Source organism: Carassius auratus, chromosome 28 (genome assembly GCF_003368295.1).
Source record: "Carassius auratus strain Wakin chromosome 28, ASM336829v1, whole genome shotgun sequence".
NCBI lineage: Eukaryota > Metazoa > Chordata > Actinopteri > Cypriniformes > Cyprinidae > Carassius > Carassius auratus.
Genome location: NC_039270.1, coordinates 16,680,079 through 16,696,618, shown reverse-complemented (window position 1 = coordinate 16,696,618; position 16,540 = coordinate 16,680,079). Strand labels below are relative to the sequence as shown.

Here is a 16,540-nt window from a genome sequence, read left to right as displayed (position 1 = left end):
TAATTTAGAAGCCCTTGGATAGCTGATGAGAAGCTGAACCCTCTTGACTCCTCTTGATTGTGTTTGTGTTACTGTCTTTCACTCTCTCTCAGCTCTTTTTTTTCTGATTCCATTCCTTGGTCATTGGACTGACCCCATCGCCGCATCTTAGAGTGCTTTATTTGTCGCTGTGATATGAGAGTCATAACAATTTATTTGCAAGTCACTGAAATAAATATGAATGGGCATAAAAAAAATAAAATAAATCTAAGTGTAATTTTCCACTTCATGGTGTCCTGGTTTATTTCTCTAATTACAAAGGAACCACCACCTCCTGTCATGGTAAGCCATCCTGAGATACTGCTACCAGCTGGTTTATCAGGAGATCAGGTCATTCACACAGTTTGGAAACACCATAAGCCCAGTTTCACACTGCATGTTGTGTGTTCACACTGATGGTGTTTCTGCTCAGTGCTGTGCTCTGTGCCGAAAATACAGTTTCTGGATCACTACATTGAGTATTTCTTTTAATAAGCCATAAATGGCTACCAGAAGTGGGACAGCTGTCAGTATTACAAACTTAAGAACTGGGAAATCTAACAGGGGACCCCATTTACATTTAAATGTTAAAGCAATTACATGGAACCCCAAAATGTAGCTTTAGGCCCTGTCCACAAGAACACAGGCATTTTAACAACCACAGATTGTTCTATGTGGTTTGGCCTTTAGTCCACACATACATGCAGATTGAACCTTTTTGAAAACTCCAGCCAGGATGAAGATTTTCAGAAACTCCGGTTGCAGTGTTTTCGTGTAGCCGATGAAACCGGAGATTTTGGCTTGTGACTTTGTAGTGCGCGCTTTGTTCAGGGTTCTGATGGGCCCACATGACTTTACGGCTAGGGTTATATTGCCGCCTGTTGGTTTGGCATTCTGTTGACAGAGCTTCATAGCATGTTTTTGCATTTTCATGTGAACAAGAGTTTTATTTTTTAAAACAAAGGAAGAAAACCCTAAATTAAATTAAATGTATGCATTTAGCAGACACTTTTATCCAAAGCGACTTACAGTGCGTTCAGGCTATCAGTTTTTACCTATCATGTGTTCCCAGGGAATCGAACCTCAACCTTGCGCTTGATAAGCAATGCACTACCAACTGAGCTACAGGACCACTATTATTTACTTAAATTATTTATTGTTATCATCTGGATTTAGTCAGATTTGCTAAATGGTAATGGTGATTTCAGTGAAAAAAATGTCAATGTGATTTAAATTGAATAAGAAATGTAGTTACACTGTGAGATAAAAAAAAATAGGGCACAATACAGGCACAATTGCAGAAAATGCTTTTATTGCAAGAAAAAGTCAGAAATTGTAGATTATAAACTCACACCACACGATGTGTCACACCCCCAAATTGTTGCAAAACAAAGAAAGACTTGTATGTATCTTATGTGTCTTATTGTATGTATCTAATATATCTTATTCTTATGTAAGAGGACGCATGGACATTTTTAACCTGTACAAAGATTATGTGATTCTTGTTTGCTTGAAGTTACAAACTAGTAACCATATTCATTTACTAATTGCATTTACTTCACTTTGTTATTTTTCTATTTATTCACCTTTAGTGCCTAATGAACCAGAAGTCTTGGAACTAGCTTACTTCTGCATTGAACTATGGTTAATAAAGTCACAATTTGAGATATAAAGTGGCATTCATCTGCTTTTTACATTAAAGCAGAAACAGGCTTCCAAAAGAACTTCTATAAAAGCTTGAAAGTTGTTATTTTTTTTCAAACAGTAGGTTTACCTTATTACTTTATGTTGCTTCACAAAAGCCTATTGCAAAATACCACACTCTGCAGTGTGAAACAGGCCTGACACCGTTTTACTGCTAAACCTACGAGATGAAGAGGGTGCCACTGCAAGACTTGCCGTAAATGGTAACACTTTGATGTGAGCTCACGACAGTCCCATTGAAGTCAATGTTTGGCGTGTTGTTTCCTCACAAAGTCCACACAGCTAGTATTAGAGGAGGGGCAGGTAAAGTGAGAGAGTGCCATCATAATAACAGCTCACATTTCTGCTGTTACAAATTCAGCAATTCAGGAACCAATGAGAAGCTATTCAAGTCATAGTTCTGCTCTCAATGGGGAAAACACGCTGATCTGTATCACATCAGGAACTATAATTGGCACCTTAGAGGACTTGGATCAAAGGGTTTCTCAAAGTATTATAAAATACATTAACTAGAAGTGATGCGTTCACAATATAAGTGCTATGAGTGTTATAATTCTTTAGACAATAGTGCAGTTTAAATTTTTTTTTTTTTAAGATTACTGGAGTATGACGACGCCGGTAGCCACAGTAAGTGCATCGACTGTGCTCACATTGACCAGAGTTCGAATCCCATCTCGAGGTCCTTTGCTGATCCTGCTCCCCTATCTCCATCCCAGTACTTTTCTGTCATCTCTTCACTGTACTCTCAAATTAAAAAGCCCATAAATATAACTTTAAAAAAGATCAGGGGAATATTGTTTTTAAAAAACATACTGTCAGTCTGTCTACTTTAAAGTGTTCAGTTTAATTCCATGTGTTACTGTTCTTAACAGTGAGATTTACTAGCAATGCTTTACAACATTTTTCAGTGTGGTAAAAAAGACCTCAGGTGGATGTAGAAAAAAAACCCCACACCAGTATGGAAACAGAGTTGTAGAGTTTATTTTTGCCATTGTTGCCTAGAATAACTACATAAGTATTATGTGGATGTGATTCATAGGTCAGAAAAATCCTCCGAGTTCAACTCTGTGTAACAAGTACTTGTGCTATTCTTGGTCCAGAAATGAAGATCATCTCTATTATTCTGTCTTGAGAACGACAGCGTACCCAACGACAACAAAAACTCCAACACAACCACTCACAATGTAACACGATACATCAGATAAAATATGATTAAATATTTTCTAACAACAATATTATTTTAATGTCATCATGTGACATATTCAAGAGTTATATTCTGCTAAAAAGAGAAGAAAGGCTTTCGTAATGTAAATGCGCCCCTTGTTGGTCTGTGGGAGAAAACCAGTGGATTTCTCTGGTACCTGTTTTGCAGTGATGAATCTGGAGGCAGAAAGAACAAAAGGTCAGTGGACGTTCTACTTTTTGCATCTCCTCACATCCTCTTTTTAAAAAATAGCCTTTGACATGAGTCAGGATTACTGTGTTTAACTTCCACCTGGAAGCGTTTGTAAGTCGCGACTACTGCTAAGCAGCATTACAACAAAAGCTGTTTGCTATAATTTAGGTGGCATCTGAAATTTTATGCATGCACTTCTCCCTCTCTGACTTCTGTCTCAACAGAAAAAAACACACACATAAAATGTACCGTGCATCCTTAGAGCAGCACACAGCCCTTCTTCTTGACCTTGGTGGGCTGTGGGCAGAGCACAGCACGGATGGCCTCATCAAACACTGTCTTCAGACCTCTCTGAGTGAGAGCAGAGCACTCCAGGTATTTTACTGCATCTGTTCACACACAAGCACATGCACACAGATCAGGTTTGTTAACAACACCTCCTTTCTCTCTCTCTATATATTATAAGCATGGTTTGTATGCAAACTGAAGCATCTCTGATCCACTCTGAGTGGGATATTTAGCACCAGGTGTCTGGGTGTATTAGGTGTGCACAAATCTGTCATATCTGAGCGTGTAGGAGGACTAGCCCATGTGTTCTCCCAAATGCTAGATCAAATCACACGGAGAACAAATTGCATTTAGCATCTAAATCTGTAGCCTGATATGTAGCACTTTGTAATTTTGCGTATTTAGAGACTGTGGTAATTATGTGTTACAAAGAAACCAGACAATAAACAGTGTTTGCATTTGTCTTGTATCCTTTTCTATCGACAGATTTCCAATATAACTTTTGCAGTCTGGAGTTCAAAAAGAGGAAAACAATTTTTTTTTACGCCTAATTTCAGAAATATATTACTCAGAAAGGGAACTGTTCAAATGTTAAAGCTTAGTAAGAATTGCGTAATGTTTCTCAGTCTCTTATGCTCAACAAAGCTGTATTTATTTGATCCAAAATACAGTTAAACAGCAATACTGATTTAATATAATTGGTCACACTTTATTTTAAGGTCCAGTTCTCCATATTAAAAAAACATTAACTAAGACTCTTGCCTCAACAAACTCCTAATTATTGCTGATTAATATTTAGTAAGGTAGTTATTAAGTTCAGGTATTGGGTTGGGTTATGGATGTAGAATATGGTCATGCAGAACATGTGCTTTTTAAAAAACAGCCAATATGCTAGTGATATGCATGATAATAAGCAACTAGTTAATAGTGAGAACTGGTCCCTATACTAAAGTGTAGTATATTGTTTACACACATACACACACACACACACACACACACACACACAAATACTTTTCAGCATCATTACTCCAGTCTTCAGTGTCACATCATCCTTCAGCAAATCATTTAATATGCTGATTTGGTAATATTTATTCTTTTAAATGATGAATTGACAGTTCAAAAGGGACAGCATTTCAGCATTTATTTGAAGTATTTTATAATGTTACAAATGTGTTTACTGACACTTTGATCAATTTAATGCATCCTTGCTGAATAAAAGTAATAATAATAAAAAAATAAATAAAAAAAAAAACCTGACACCAAACTGTCATCCAGTGATGTAAAAAGCTGCCCCGCTGCTGCCTTACCAATTTCTTTGGCCAGTGCAAGACCCTGAGGGTAAGTGATTGGTGCCAGTTTTTTCTCCTTCAGCTTCTCGATGGTCTCCTTCTCATCTCTCAAATCGAGCTTGGTGCCGACCAGAATAATTGGAGTGGAAGGGCAGTGGTGCCTCACCTCTGGGTACCACTAGAGGGAGCAGATCAAAACAGTGATCATCACATCTGTTTATCAGTCCATCTTTAGACTCGTGGGATTTTTGTCAAATACACAGGCTACAAAGCTGTTCAAAGCAGTTCTCTTCATGCAGTTGAGTGGTTACTGCTCGCTCCTTTCCACAACCAATCTCTATGCAAGTCTTTCATTCAAATGCAGGCTACAATACACGCTAATGGACATGTTCAGTTTGTTCCACTTTACGTCTGTCCTTTTTAAATGTGCCAAGGCCTTTTTATTGAAAAGATTTTCCTCAGAAAAGCACTCATTCAATCATTCAGCACAAAAAAATGTCAGTGGTATTTCAGAAAGTGGGCAGACTATGTGAAAAATGCAGCTAAAAACTGTTTTTTAACTTAGTGACTGCAGAGCAGATGAAAACACCTTATGAAAACTTCTGGTGCACAAGGACTGTTGCACTTCTCAAGGCCTGGCCTCTGAATGTTGTCTTTAATCTGACAATCACAAACACCATTGTTTTCTTGCACAAAGCAACCCATGCAGTCACGTTGAGCAGACCTTGGGTGAACAATGGGCACAAGAGCATTGCAATAGTAAGCCTACAGTGTCCTTGCCATCTCAACAGACACACACGTTTTATATCGTCAAACACTGTCTAAAACAACAAAGCAGACATCCATTTATAAAGTTAACACTGTCAATGATGTTTTGATCTCTGAAGAGCAATTTAGCACTACGCTTATACTGTAGCTTTACAGATGCAGACAAACAAAACAGACACTGCACTGCGAGCTAAACTGCACACAATAAGATATCAGTTTAAAGAAAGCAGTAAACAAACATATCCTTGATTACTTCTATGACTCAGGGTCTAAATCTGGCACTAGCCAACATCAGTTCCCTTTCAGTCCTGGATTTGATCTACAGAGGCTCGTCTATTAAGGCTTTTGCATGCAACTTAAAGGTGTCTTTGTTTTTTTCTCTTCAAGCTTATTATTAAGAGACTTCAAAACGGTGGCCTTCGTTAGAAATCAGCACATCTGCAGTGGCATTTATGACTCGCGAGGTGGTGGGCCGCTATTTAGTTTCCTAAGCCTCGCTTTCTAATCTAGTCAAAGCATAGCATTATTGCAGCAGCCCATTTACAGGTACTATCAGCCCAGTAATGAGAAGTGATCTCTTCGCACTTAACATCTTCATGGCAGGTGATTGCTACTGAATGGATGCGTATGCACACAGGCCATGTGGCGTCTTACAACCCCCAGTGCATGTATGCGCTTTCCTCCCCACTTTTAAATAGATTTTAATTTGTCTCCTCAACCTCGCACAATCTATCAAGACTATATTTGCATATGGGTAGTGTTACCATGGTTACTTCTCAGGAATACAGTGCAGAAATAATAAAGGGAACGACCGGGAGGGTAGAAAAAGCAAAGATTGGAAGAAGCTTCTCAAGGTCTTTGATTGGGAGTGAAAGCAGAAATCATTAAGGCACCTGCGAGATGAGATTGCCATTGTTTGAACTTATTAAGAATTCAAAGGGCTGTTTGCATGCCTGTTTATGCGAGCGCTGGTTTTAAGCAATGTAAATTGGAGCGGATTAAGCCTCGAGTGGTTCTGAAATTATTGATATCACAAACAATTTACGTTCTGTTCCATCTCAGGAACATTAAACATGCTGCGGAGGCCTTGATAAGGGCTGGCGTAATAACAACAACAACAACTCAGCAGAAAAGAATCTCTCGTTCTCTTTCCTTGTTCATTTTATCTTTCTTAATGATAAGAAATCTTGGAGGGTACAGTGTTAAAGAGCTATCTTTCTGCTTGTGTTGGATCATCATGATTTCTTTGATCAACGTGAATCTCTTTTTTGCTTTTTGTCAATTCTCTTTGTACGTTCGCGGCTGCAGTCCGTTTTTTGCGCTCTCACTAATGCACTAATACGACCAAGCTCAATTCAGCCAAGATTCACAATACAACATTTTGCTATCACACTTTGCAAAATGGTTCTTAAAACTGTTGTAAAGACCAGTTAGTTTATGCAATAGCAATAAATAACAACAAACAATGCTCTTACATATCAGTTTTTATATACTAATGCATTTTTTATATTTAAGTTGTATAAATTAATATTACCTGATTTATTGCGTGTTACGAACAAACACAAACAACGAACAATAACGTATTTATAAATTAACATTAATATTAATGTAAAAATGCAGTAAAATTGTTTAGATAATGCATTAACTAATGTTAACGAATTGAATCTTATTGTAAAGTTTTATATTTTTAATAAGTATGCATTTATGTAAGTGTGCAAATCTTTACAACTTTTTTCCCCTTGCAAAACACAATATTACATATTTTGAAGGCTGTTGGGGTCCAAAACAACACAGACTTTCATTTTAGTCAAAATATTATTTTATGTTGCACAGAAGAAGGTCATACACGTTTGGAACGTCACGCTGGTGTGAAAATCATGACAGAAGTTTCAACTATACCTTTAATTATAATTGCTGATTTTCTCCAGTCAAACTGCACTTTGATATAAACACAAATCCTGGAGTCAATAATCTTTCCTGACAGAGAAAGATGTCTTTCTCAACAATACTCTATTGATTTGAATAGAGAGAACAGGATGATCTGAAAAAAAAAAGTTTTCTAAAGAGAACATGTCCCTCACAAAGTATTTGATTGTTAATGTCAGGGACATTTTCTCTTCAAAAAAAAAATATATATTTTTTATAATTTCTTACAAAGACATTCTTATCCATAGCATGCCAGGTTTCTTAACCAGGACTGCTGGTCTAAGCAGAACACACTACATTCATTTGTTAGAATCATGATAGTTTAAGGGACAAAATAATAAGTAGCAGTAACCGTAGTAAACAAAATATCATCCCAGAATCACAGTCCAGAGTCAAAGGTAAACTAACCAGTCTTCCTGAACCGATCTACATCACCTGAACCCTTGAGGACTGTACGGCACTCTTTTTGCCCCTAGGACACTGGATTATTTTCACCTCACTCTCAGCAGAGAACCATCATTCTCCCTTTTGGGATCACTCTTGAAAATGCTCTGTGTCAGGGTGAAATAGCAGCAGTTTAATCATGCTAACTGTAACACTAAGCGGTGTGTATCTGCCAGGCATCTACAGTTGCATTAATAGAGAACACATCAAGGTTTTGAATGTGAGGTAGATAAATAAATTAGTCTCTAAATAAATAACGAGTCTCTACTGAATGGACCTTTTGGCTGGCTGGTAAACATCATAGGTAAAGATGATGCAGGGTGATATAAATGCTTCTTGAGCACAAACCAACTCCCTTTTCAAAACAGCTGAATACCACTGAAGGAGCTCAGCCTTCATTTGTGAATGTCTGAATTCTCACAAAGCCCACGTTATCTCTATATGAATATGAACGTATGTAGTTAAGGTCAGCAAATGCATCATCGATTAATGCACAGTGGCATCTAGTGTCCAGTCCAATGCAGAGCAAGTGTTTCAGGGCATGCATGAATGCAGATACTATACCACCCATAAGGACTCTCACCTTGGCTCTGACGTTTTCAAACGATGCTGGGCTCACCAGAGAGAAACAGATGAGAAACACATCCTGCAAAATACCGTCAGAGGACATTCGTTTGAAAGACGATAATTCAGCCTTGCCATCACAGGAATAAATTACATTTTGAAATATATTAAATAAATAAGAAAACAGTTATTTATTTCAAATTGTATTCATATTTTACAATATCGATATTTTAATATATTTCTGATGAAAAAAAATGCAGCCTGGGTAAGCTTGAGACTTAATATTAATATTTTAAATCACTGTCATTGACATAAAAACATTGATAGATCACTGTTTTAAATCTTTAAGGGGACGTGTCCCACTAAATGTCTATGGTGGGGTGTACCGTCTGAGGGTAGGACAGTGGCCGCAGTCTGTCGTAGTCTTCCTGTCCAGCTGTATCCCAAAGGCCCAGGTTAACTGGTTTGCTATCCACCATAACATTCGCTGAATAGTTATCAAACCTGTGAGTGAAAATACCCAACCCTCACAATCTCTCAACATTTCGGCATGAATGTCAAATTTTAAAAAATCAACATTTCAAGTTGTTGTGGTACTCACACAGTGGGAATGTACTCCCCAGGGAAAGCATTGGTAGTGTAGCTGATGAGAAGACAGGTCTTTCCCACAGCTCTGAAAAATAGAAACAACAGAAGAAAACAGACATTCAGTTATCCCTCAGATTGATGAAAAAAAAAAAAAACTAGTAATGTACTACTTTCAGTAAAACACATGCTGCTAAAATGACTTCAAAGAATGCTAGGTATCTGAAACCGTCTTCCAGTAAGAAGAACAGGTGTAGGCTACTGTACTCCCATAGTGAATTCACACATTTGTTCTCAAACACAAAGAACATTGTATGTGGTCTTATTTTGAGAACCTTTAAATCCTAACCGCATACAGCAATCCCATAGATGAAAGGAGGGAATCTGTATTCACTTCATCTGGACTATTGCTTTTTATTGCTCACAGCTAGACTACCTCAGGACCGGTTCACACAGAACGAGTTTTTGCATGCCACCGTGTGGCTTTTTAGTTGAATATAAACATACGCTAGACAATGTTCTTTACATATGTGCTGTATTTGCTTGCTGCATTCGTGTCTCAATCATAAGCACAACGCGGTTGAAAAATGTCAACTTTTGACACCGGCTCTGCTGTCTGCAGTGTTGGGCAGTTAATAATTACTAATTACAGACATAATATAGCTTTTAATATAGCAGTAACTAGTAGTGTAACTAATTGCTAATAAAATTCCAGTAATAATATTACAGTTACATTCATAAAACAGCTAGTTACTTTCAATGCCTTCTCAATGTCCGACAATCCAATAATTCCTAGATTTATTTTCATAATTTCCACAACTTGCACAGGCACATGAAGACACCAGCGCACCAGACGTGTGGAATATGAAAAAGCTCACATTTAGCAGATGGAGATATTGCCATTACATGGATTTTGTCAGGAGAAAAGATGATCTGAACATGCCATGTGAAGCTGTGGCATTACTTTACTCTTCACATTACATGGCTTGCCAACCGAAACCTTTTTAGTGAATGAAACATTTTCTTATGAACTTATATGGTTTCAATTGATACATACATCATGGAATATATCAATTATAGCTACAATTAAAACCACTCAGTGTTTGTAGTAACTTCTGACTGCGATCCATTGTAGATTGTGGTCAAATGATGAGGCTGTAGTGTAACCAATTACTGTTGCCAGAGGGTAAAAAGTAAAGTAATAAAAAAACATATTTTGAAAGGAGTAAATAGCAATGAGTAATATATTACATTAATAACTAGTAACTAGCCCAACACAGGCAGTCAGTTTCAAAACACTGAACCAATCAGAAAAAGGCGAGGGCTGGGAATGCATTGTATTGTCTCACTGATCATTCAAACATAGTGATCTCATGTGTACGCTCACCAATGGCAGTCTGATTTTGACAGTTTGTCGCAATGTCTATTAAAATCATGTAGTGCAGGGGTGAAAAATTCACTTCCTAGAGGGCCACAGCCAGGCACATCAGTTTCAACCCTGGTCCAGCACACATATCATGTAGTTTTCAAATAAACCTGGACTTTATGAGCTGGATCAGTCCTGTCAGTCAGCATTACGAGCCTATGTAAGTACAGTCACTGTGCCGTTCCAGTGACAATTCTTCCGGCATTCCTCCACCTCCCCACCTCCTCCTCTATTTGTGTTATTCCTCTCTGTTGAGGACAGCAAGCCAAGATTGTTTATCATTAACTATTAAGACTGGATGGGCAGGTGAACTCGTGAATTAGGGTTGACGCTAAACTTTGCAGGGCTGTGGCCATCCAAGAACTGGGTGTTAGTTTACATGACAACAACATAATAAAATCATAAAAGATTTTTCTTTCTTTCTGTTTTTTTTTTTTCTTTTTTTTTTTTGCAGACAGTAGACAATGTTGTCTAAACAATCTTTGTTCACATGGATCCGCAAAAAGAATTAAGATGCTGTATTATGCATGACAGGCCAGTAGTTTTCACAAATTCACATTTTCATAATGTATAATAACAATGAAGTTTTGAAAACTTGTGCTTTGAAACCTGTTTTCAAAAGTTTGCATTTTTAGGCACTCAAGGACCCCTGTTGCAATGCATGTGTGGCATAACTGTTTAAATATCTAAAGCTGCGATATAAGTGTGAAATGTTTTAAATGAAACTGATAACTGGGGCTACAGTCGCGATTGCTGTGAAATGAACAGCAATCTGAAGATTTTAGACATTACAGTATTTAGAATATGGTGGCATTAGCTGTTACCAGGATGATAATTATTTAATTTACGCATTTTCACCTTTTGGTAGCCCTCATTTCTGCTGCTTGGCTATATCTGTTGTTTAAATTTTTACCGAAGGTATCATCCTTAAATGCCCCCTTACTTATGTATTTTGCTCCTGTAATTGTGTAAAAACATGATCCTTTTTTCTTTTTTGTGCATCCCCTTTTACGGATCTTACTGTATTACCAACAACAGAAGATTTCCCTCTGGGGGAAAAAAATTGCATATACTCAGAAATCCTTTCATTTAACTAGAAAAAACAACAACAAAAACCCCCTGCTGTCACACTCAGATTCAGTGATAGTGACGCCACATGCAGTGCTGTGACAGCACACCGGAGAGCAACACCAAATACCTCAAAACAATTGTGCATGCTTACATATCTCAAAAAGAGAAGATGACATTCGGTATGAAAACGGGTCACCTGAAGCTGCAAATACATAGATGTGCTGAAAGAAGTGCGTACGAGTGTACGAATTCCAGTGGCGCGCATGTTGATGCATGCAGGGAGCGAGAGTGAGGAATGCTGGGATTCAAGAGCCTGTGGCTACATCTGTGGCTACAAAGCCAAGGCCAAAACCACACACCTTAGGCTACACACGTTCAGTCACATCAGAACTATTTCAGAAATCAGAAATCTTTATTAAACTCACTGCTTCATCAACACATACATACAAACACATGGTAATAACCACATGTCGTCAGAGTTATCCAGACTTGTGTGCACTTGACTGAAGGGCTGGGCTCTAATGTATTGTGCACTATGAGCCGTGATTCAACAGCAAAAACAGAAAAAGTTCATTTTGACACGTTGCAACTAAATAAAGTAATATTAACAGCACTGTGTCTGTGAGTGCAGCCACTGTGGAGATCAAACATGCCTTCACACTAAGCATGGTTGAATACATTTTAATCTACAAAAAATTCAGTACAAATGGGAGGTGGTGTGCTGAAAACATAATTAGAAAACAGTGGGAGATAACTGTTAAGAGGTGCTTTCTGAAGCTCTTTGAAGTTGTGAATCAGATATAGATAGATACAGGGGGAGAGACAGATTCAGAGAGAAAAAGAGCAAGAGAAAGCTCAGTATGGGGTCTGTTATTGTCGTGACAGGATGACAGGAAGTTGGGCGGTGTCAGCCAGGAAGAGAGACAGCGAGCCTCTTTTTGAAGTGTGTCTTTGAAAATGTGCCCTTAGTTGCTTCAACTTCTTCATGCTCTTGTTCTCGCTTTGATTAAACATGAGCATTTTCTGTAGCTCCTACAAATGTTAAACAATGTGATAGCTATGCGTGTGTAAATGTCTTGTTCTTGCGGGTTACACATCCCGAGCTGATCGTATAAAATGGCAGGGCCTCGTGTTTTAGCAGAGCTGACTTCCGCAGAACGCAAGAGAGAATTGATACAGAAACTGATACTCAGAAGATAGGCAGTCAGAAGAAAATGTCCACCTGGATGTCAAGACAATTCATCGGTGCATCAGGGTTCAAAACAAAACAAAAAAGGAGGGAAAAGGGAATCAATCCAAGCACTGCAGGGTTTGTGTTGACGCATGGATGAGTTAAAGGATGTACATTCAATATGAAAAAAATAAAAATTAAAATCACTGAATTAGAAAATAAATTGTTGAAGTATTGCCCTGACGTAATGTGAATTGATTTGTTTGTCTTTGTTCACTCAGCTATCTGAAATGGATGTTTAGTTGTAAAGTCCTAAACACACCCAGTGGAGCATTTATATAACAGGGCTGATTCTGTAGACACACTGGACTTTGTGCATGCTACATTTCTTTGGACACTGCAAAGGTTGTGATATGATGTCACACTCCATGGGATCCTTCTAAAGACATGCATTCAACATAATATTGAATGTAAAAAAAACAACAACATCTACTCCACTACTGCGACACTGCAGACCTGTTGGTTTTATGTTTAGGTAGTGTTAATTCAGCTAAGAGGTCATACCGTGACACATCCATCTTCTATTAGTCACACATCTTCAGGTGACTCAAATTCACAGATCAGCGTCCACCATGATTTGGAACGCAGCAGTTGCATTTCCACTTGCTGCATTTGCATGCATATGAATGGAAGTCAATGGAATAAAAAGTTTAAGTGTGACCATTCATGATCTACATAACCATTTAGTAAGTTTAAGTTCTAGAGGTTTTAATATTTAAGAGTAGTTGAGCATGACTAGTAAAGAAATGAAGCACACAAAATAATTAAAAAATCTTCCCATAAAAGTTGTCTTCGGAACACAATTTGAGATATTTTGGTTGAAAACTGGGATGGCTTGAGACTGTCCCATAGACTGCCAAGAAAATTACACTGTCAAGGTCCAGAAAAGTATGAAAAGCCACAAGGATGCACTGTTTCTACGTGTATTTATGCTTTGAATTTGAAAGAAAACAGCACATCCTTGTGGCGTGGCTGATACAGAAGATCATATGCAGCATACGGTGATATGAAGAGACACAGAGACTGTTGACAAAGGAATTGTTGAATAAAGTCGTTATTTTTGTTTTATTCACGTACAAAAAGTATTCTCATCGCTTCATAAAGTTACGGTTGAACTACTAAAGGCAGATAAACTATTCTGATGATGTTTCTTTTTACTTTTCTGGACCTTGACAGTGTAATTTACTTGGCAGTCTATGGGACAGTCTCAAGCCGTCCCATTTATGATCCAAAATATCTTAAATTGTGTTCTGAAGACGAACAAAGCTTTTACGGGTTCGGAACGACATGGGGGTAAGTGATTCATGACAAAATCTTCATTTTGGGGTGGAGTATGCCTTTAAAGCATTATATCACACTTTATGTAAAGCTTTCAGAAGGCATACAATAGATTTGTGTGTGATATAAACCAGACTGAAGCTGTTATCTCTGCTGCAGATCTCAAATCAAATATAAAATATAATACAGACATCAATAACATTGTTTCATTAGCTCATTGGCTAGTCATAGCCAAACATAATGAGAGCACATAAACGTAGTGCACAGTTCACGTGCACTCATTTATTGTGGTTTTAAATGATGCTTTTTTTAGTTTGTGTTGCAGCTGGATAGACTGTGGTCACGTTGAACCATAACTGTATAAAAATATCTATATGATTTTTTTAAATTAATTAATTAATGAGGGCATAATAGTAAGTAACTTTTTCATTTTGGGGGCATTTTTTCTCTCACTGTGTAAAAGGAGGATTATTCACCCTGTTAAACTTTGAGCAACATACGGAACTTAAGACGCTGGGTCAAGACATCAAACGCAAGAGGAAGTTAGCAGCTTCAAAATGGAGAACTGTGCACAGGGTTAAAACAGGATATCCTCAAAGCAAAAGCACCTCTCCCCTGCTGCCATTCGCCATGTTAGATGTTGCACTTGACTTGGCCAAAATCCATAAACAGTGCATTTTCTCATGTCAATCATGAATTACCACGTCAACACTTTAAACCTTCAGCCCATGTTCCTAACAACCGCTGCATCAGCATCCCGCTCTGCTTCAATATCTGTAATTCATCAGCATCACTTTTATTCTCCAGTACTGTCTCACTGCATTATATAAAGCAGATGAGATAAAGTGATGTCGCAAATCACCTCATATACGTTCCCATGCAAATTCTCCCTCCCCCTTTCGAAAAGCAGCTTCATACTCGCATGTTTCAGAGCCATCTCATCCTCCATCTTGAATCATCACTGTCTGCAAGTCAGCATATGCTCTAGAAACACCTGACATGTTTGTCTGTGTTTATGGTTAGGGATCTTAACAGAAAGCAAACTACAGGCCTGACAAAGGAGAATCTGCTTCTCTGACATTGTCAGTCATCTTAAAACGAGATGTTTGACTGCATGACTAGACTTTGTATGGCTGCACTCTCACAATGAAAGACACTTGTATTCCTTGCACTGCTATGATGCATCATTCATGGAAAAAATGCTTGGTTAACTAGCCACAGCCCAAATGTTTACACCCAGATGAAGAGCCCAGTTGTCTAAGCCAGTGTTTCCAAACTTATTTTTGACTTCATACGACAACAGTCCCATCAGTAAGGTTTAAATACGGCATCATCAATATCAGACCTAGAAATGGATTCATACAACTCCTATACTTAATTATATTTTTTATATTATTAAATGTCTCCTTAGAAAAAATAAATACTTACGGAAAAAAAAAAAGATTCACAAGTTAGGACTTGTATCCTGCAATAAGTGTCACCCACACAAGTTTATGAACTTGCACACATTACACACTTTTTAGTTTTCTTTCCTTAAAACAAAGAGGTTTTTTTTAAAAAAAAAAAAAAGCTAATTATTTTTATCTATTAACAAGTTAAAAACGAAATCCTTTCCTGGAACCTTTTTTGATTATGTCTTAAAAATTGGTGTAGATGGTATGATTTCATTGCATTGTCCTCATGATATTGTCACTCACAGAATAAAACCTTATTATAAGAATGTGACCCATGTGCGGCTGCTGTTTCCTTTTCTTATGAAAATCAGTTGGCATGTGTTATGTGTGGCATAACTTCCTGCACACACTCGGAGGAATGGCGAAAGCAAGAAGGTGCTCTTCCCTCTGTGTATTAACTTGCCCATGAATGTCAAGACCTTAAATATCTCTGTGACCCCCAATCTGTCAGCCCAATAGGCTCCTGCATATCTGTTATAGCCAAACACAACTGCAGTAAGAAGCTAAACCACGGAACCTGTAGATGGCTTATTTTATGCCCTCACAACCCGAATTGAGAAAGATAGAAATCTCAGATATATTAAGTGTATTCAGGCGTGACCGAATAGATTTTGCAACCAACCTTACCCCGAGGGTATATAAACTAAAATACAAAGTAGCTATCTCACTTGACAAATGAGGAAATGAAAACTAGAGAACGGACGAAGTAGATAAAATAAGCGCTTTTAATACATTTGCAGTTTCCATGAAAACGATATAGGCCTACTTGCTACCAACTCAAATTTAAAAGAAAAAATTACTTTCAAAAATATAAAATATAATATGAGGAAATATAAACTATTTTAATGTTTACAAACAACTTTTAAATATAACGATGGAAAACAGATATTAATAAATAACTCCGTTCACAAATGTAACTTTTCACTCACCCATCTCCGACCACCACACACTTTATTGCTTGCATTTTTCCGATATACTTTTGACAAACTTTTGCCGCCTGCCGCTGTAAAACAACTGTAAAGGAACTAAGTTGTAATACAGGAAACTGATTTGCTACTTCAGTCTCTCTCTCGCTCTCTCTCTCTCTCTCTCTCTCTC

At 37.7% G+C, this 16,540-nt stretch overlaps 1 protein-coding gene across 2 annotated transcripts; it reads right to left on the bottom strand.

Annotated features, from left to right (window-relative positions):
- Positions 1-2,679: 2,679 nt before the first annotated feature.
- Positions 2,680-16,529, bottom strand: LOC113047007 (ras-related C3 botulinum toxin substrate 2). Of its 2 annotated transcripts, none has more exons than XM_026208224.1 (7): positions 16,372-16,529; positions 8,999-9,070; positions 8,784-8,901; positions 8,417-8,479; positions 4,714-4,873; positions 3,357-3,507; positions 2,680-3,102 (listed from the first exon to the last, which is right to left on the bottom strand). In XM_026208224.1, the coding sequence occupies exons 1-6, from the start codon at positions 16,404-16,406 to the stop codon at positions 3,377-3,379; spliced, it is 579 nt and encodes a 192-aa protein (XP_026064009.1). In that variant the 5' UTR covers positions 16,407-16,529; the 3' UTR covers positions 2,680-3,102; positions 3,357-3,376. The 2 variants fall into 2 exon arrangements, with proteins under 2 accessions (XP_026064009.1, XP_026064008.1); XM_026208223.1 differs by having other exon boundaries at positions 3,368-3,507.
- Between the last annotated feature and the right edge of the window lie 11 nt (positions 16,530-16,540).

Bases quoted from the DNA above. Each gene is read 5' to 3' on its own strand.
- LOC113047007 (XM_026208224.1), bottom strand. From the start codon at position 16,406: ATGCAAGCAATAAAGTGTGTGGTGGTCGGAGATGG. The intron at 8,480-8,783 runs GTACACCCCACC...GGTATTTTGCAG, and splicing joins CACTGTCCTACCCTCAGACG to GATGTGTTTCTCATCTGTTT. The intron at 4,874-8,416 runs GTGAGAGTCCTT...TGCTCCCTCTAG, and splicing joins TTGAAAACGTCAGAGCCAAG to TGGTACCCAGAGGTGAGGCA.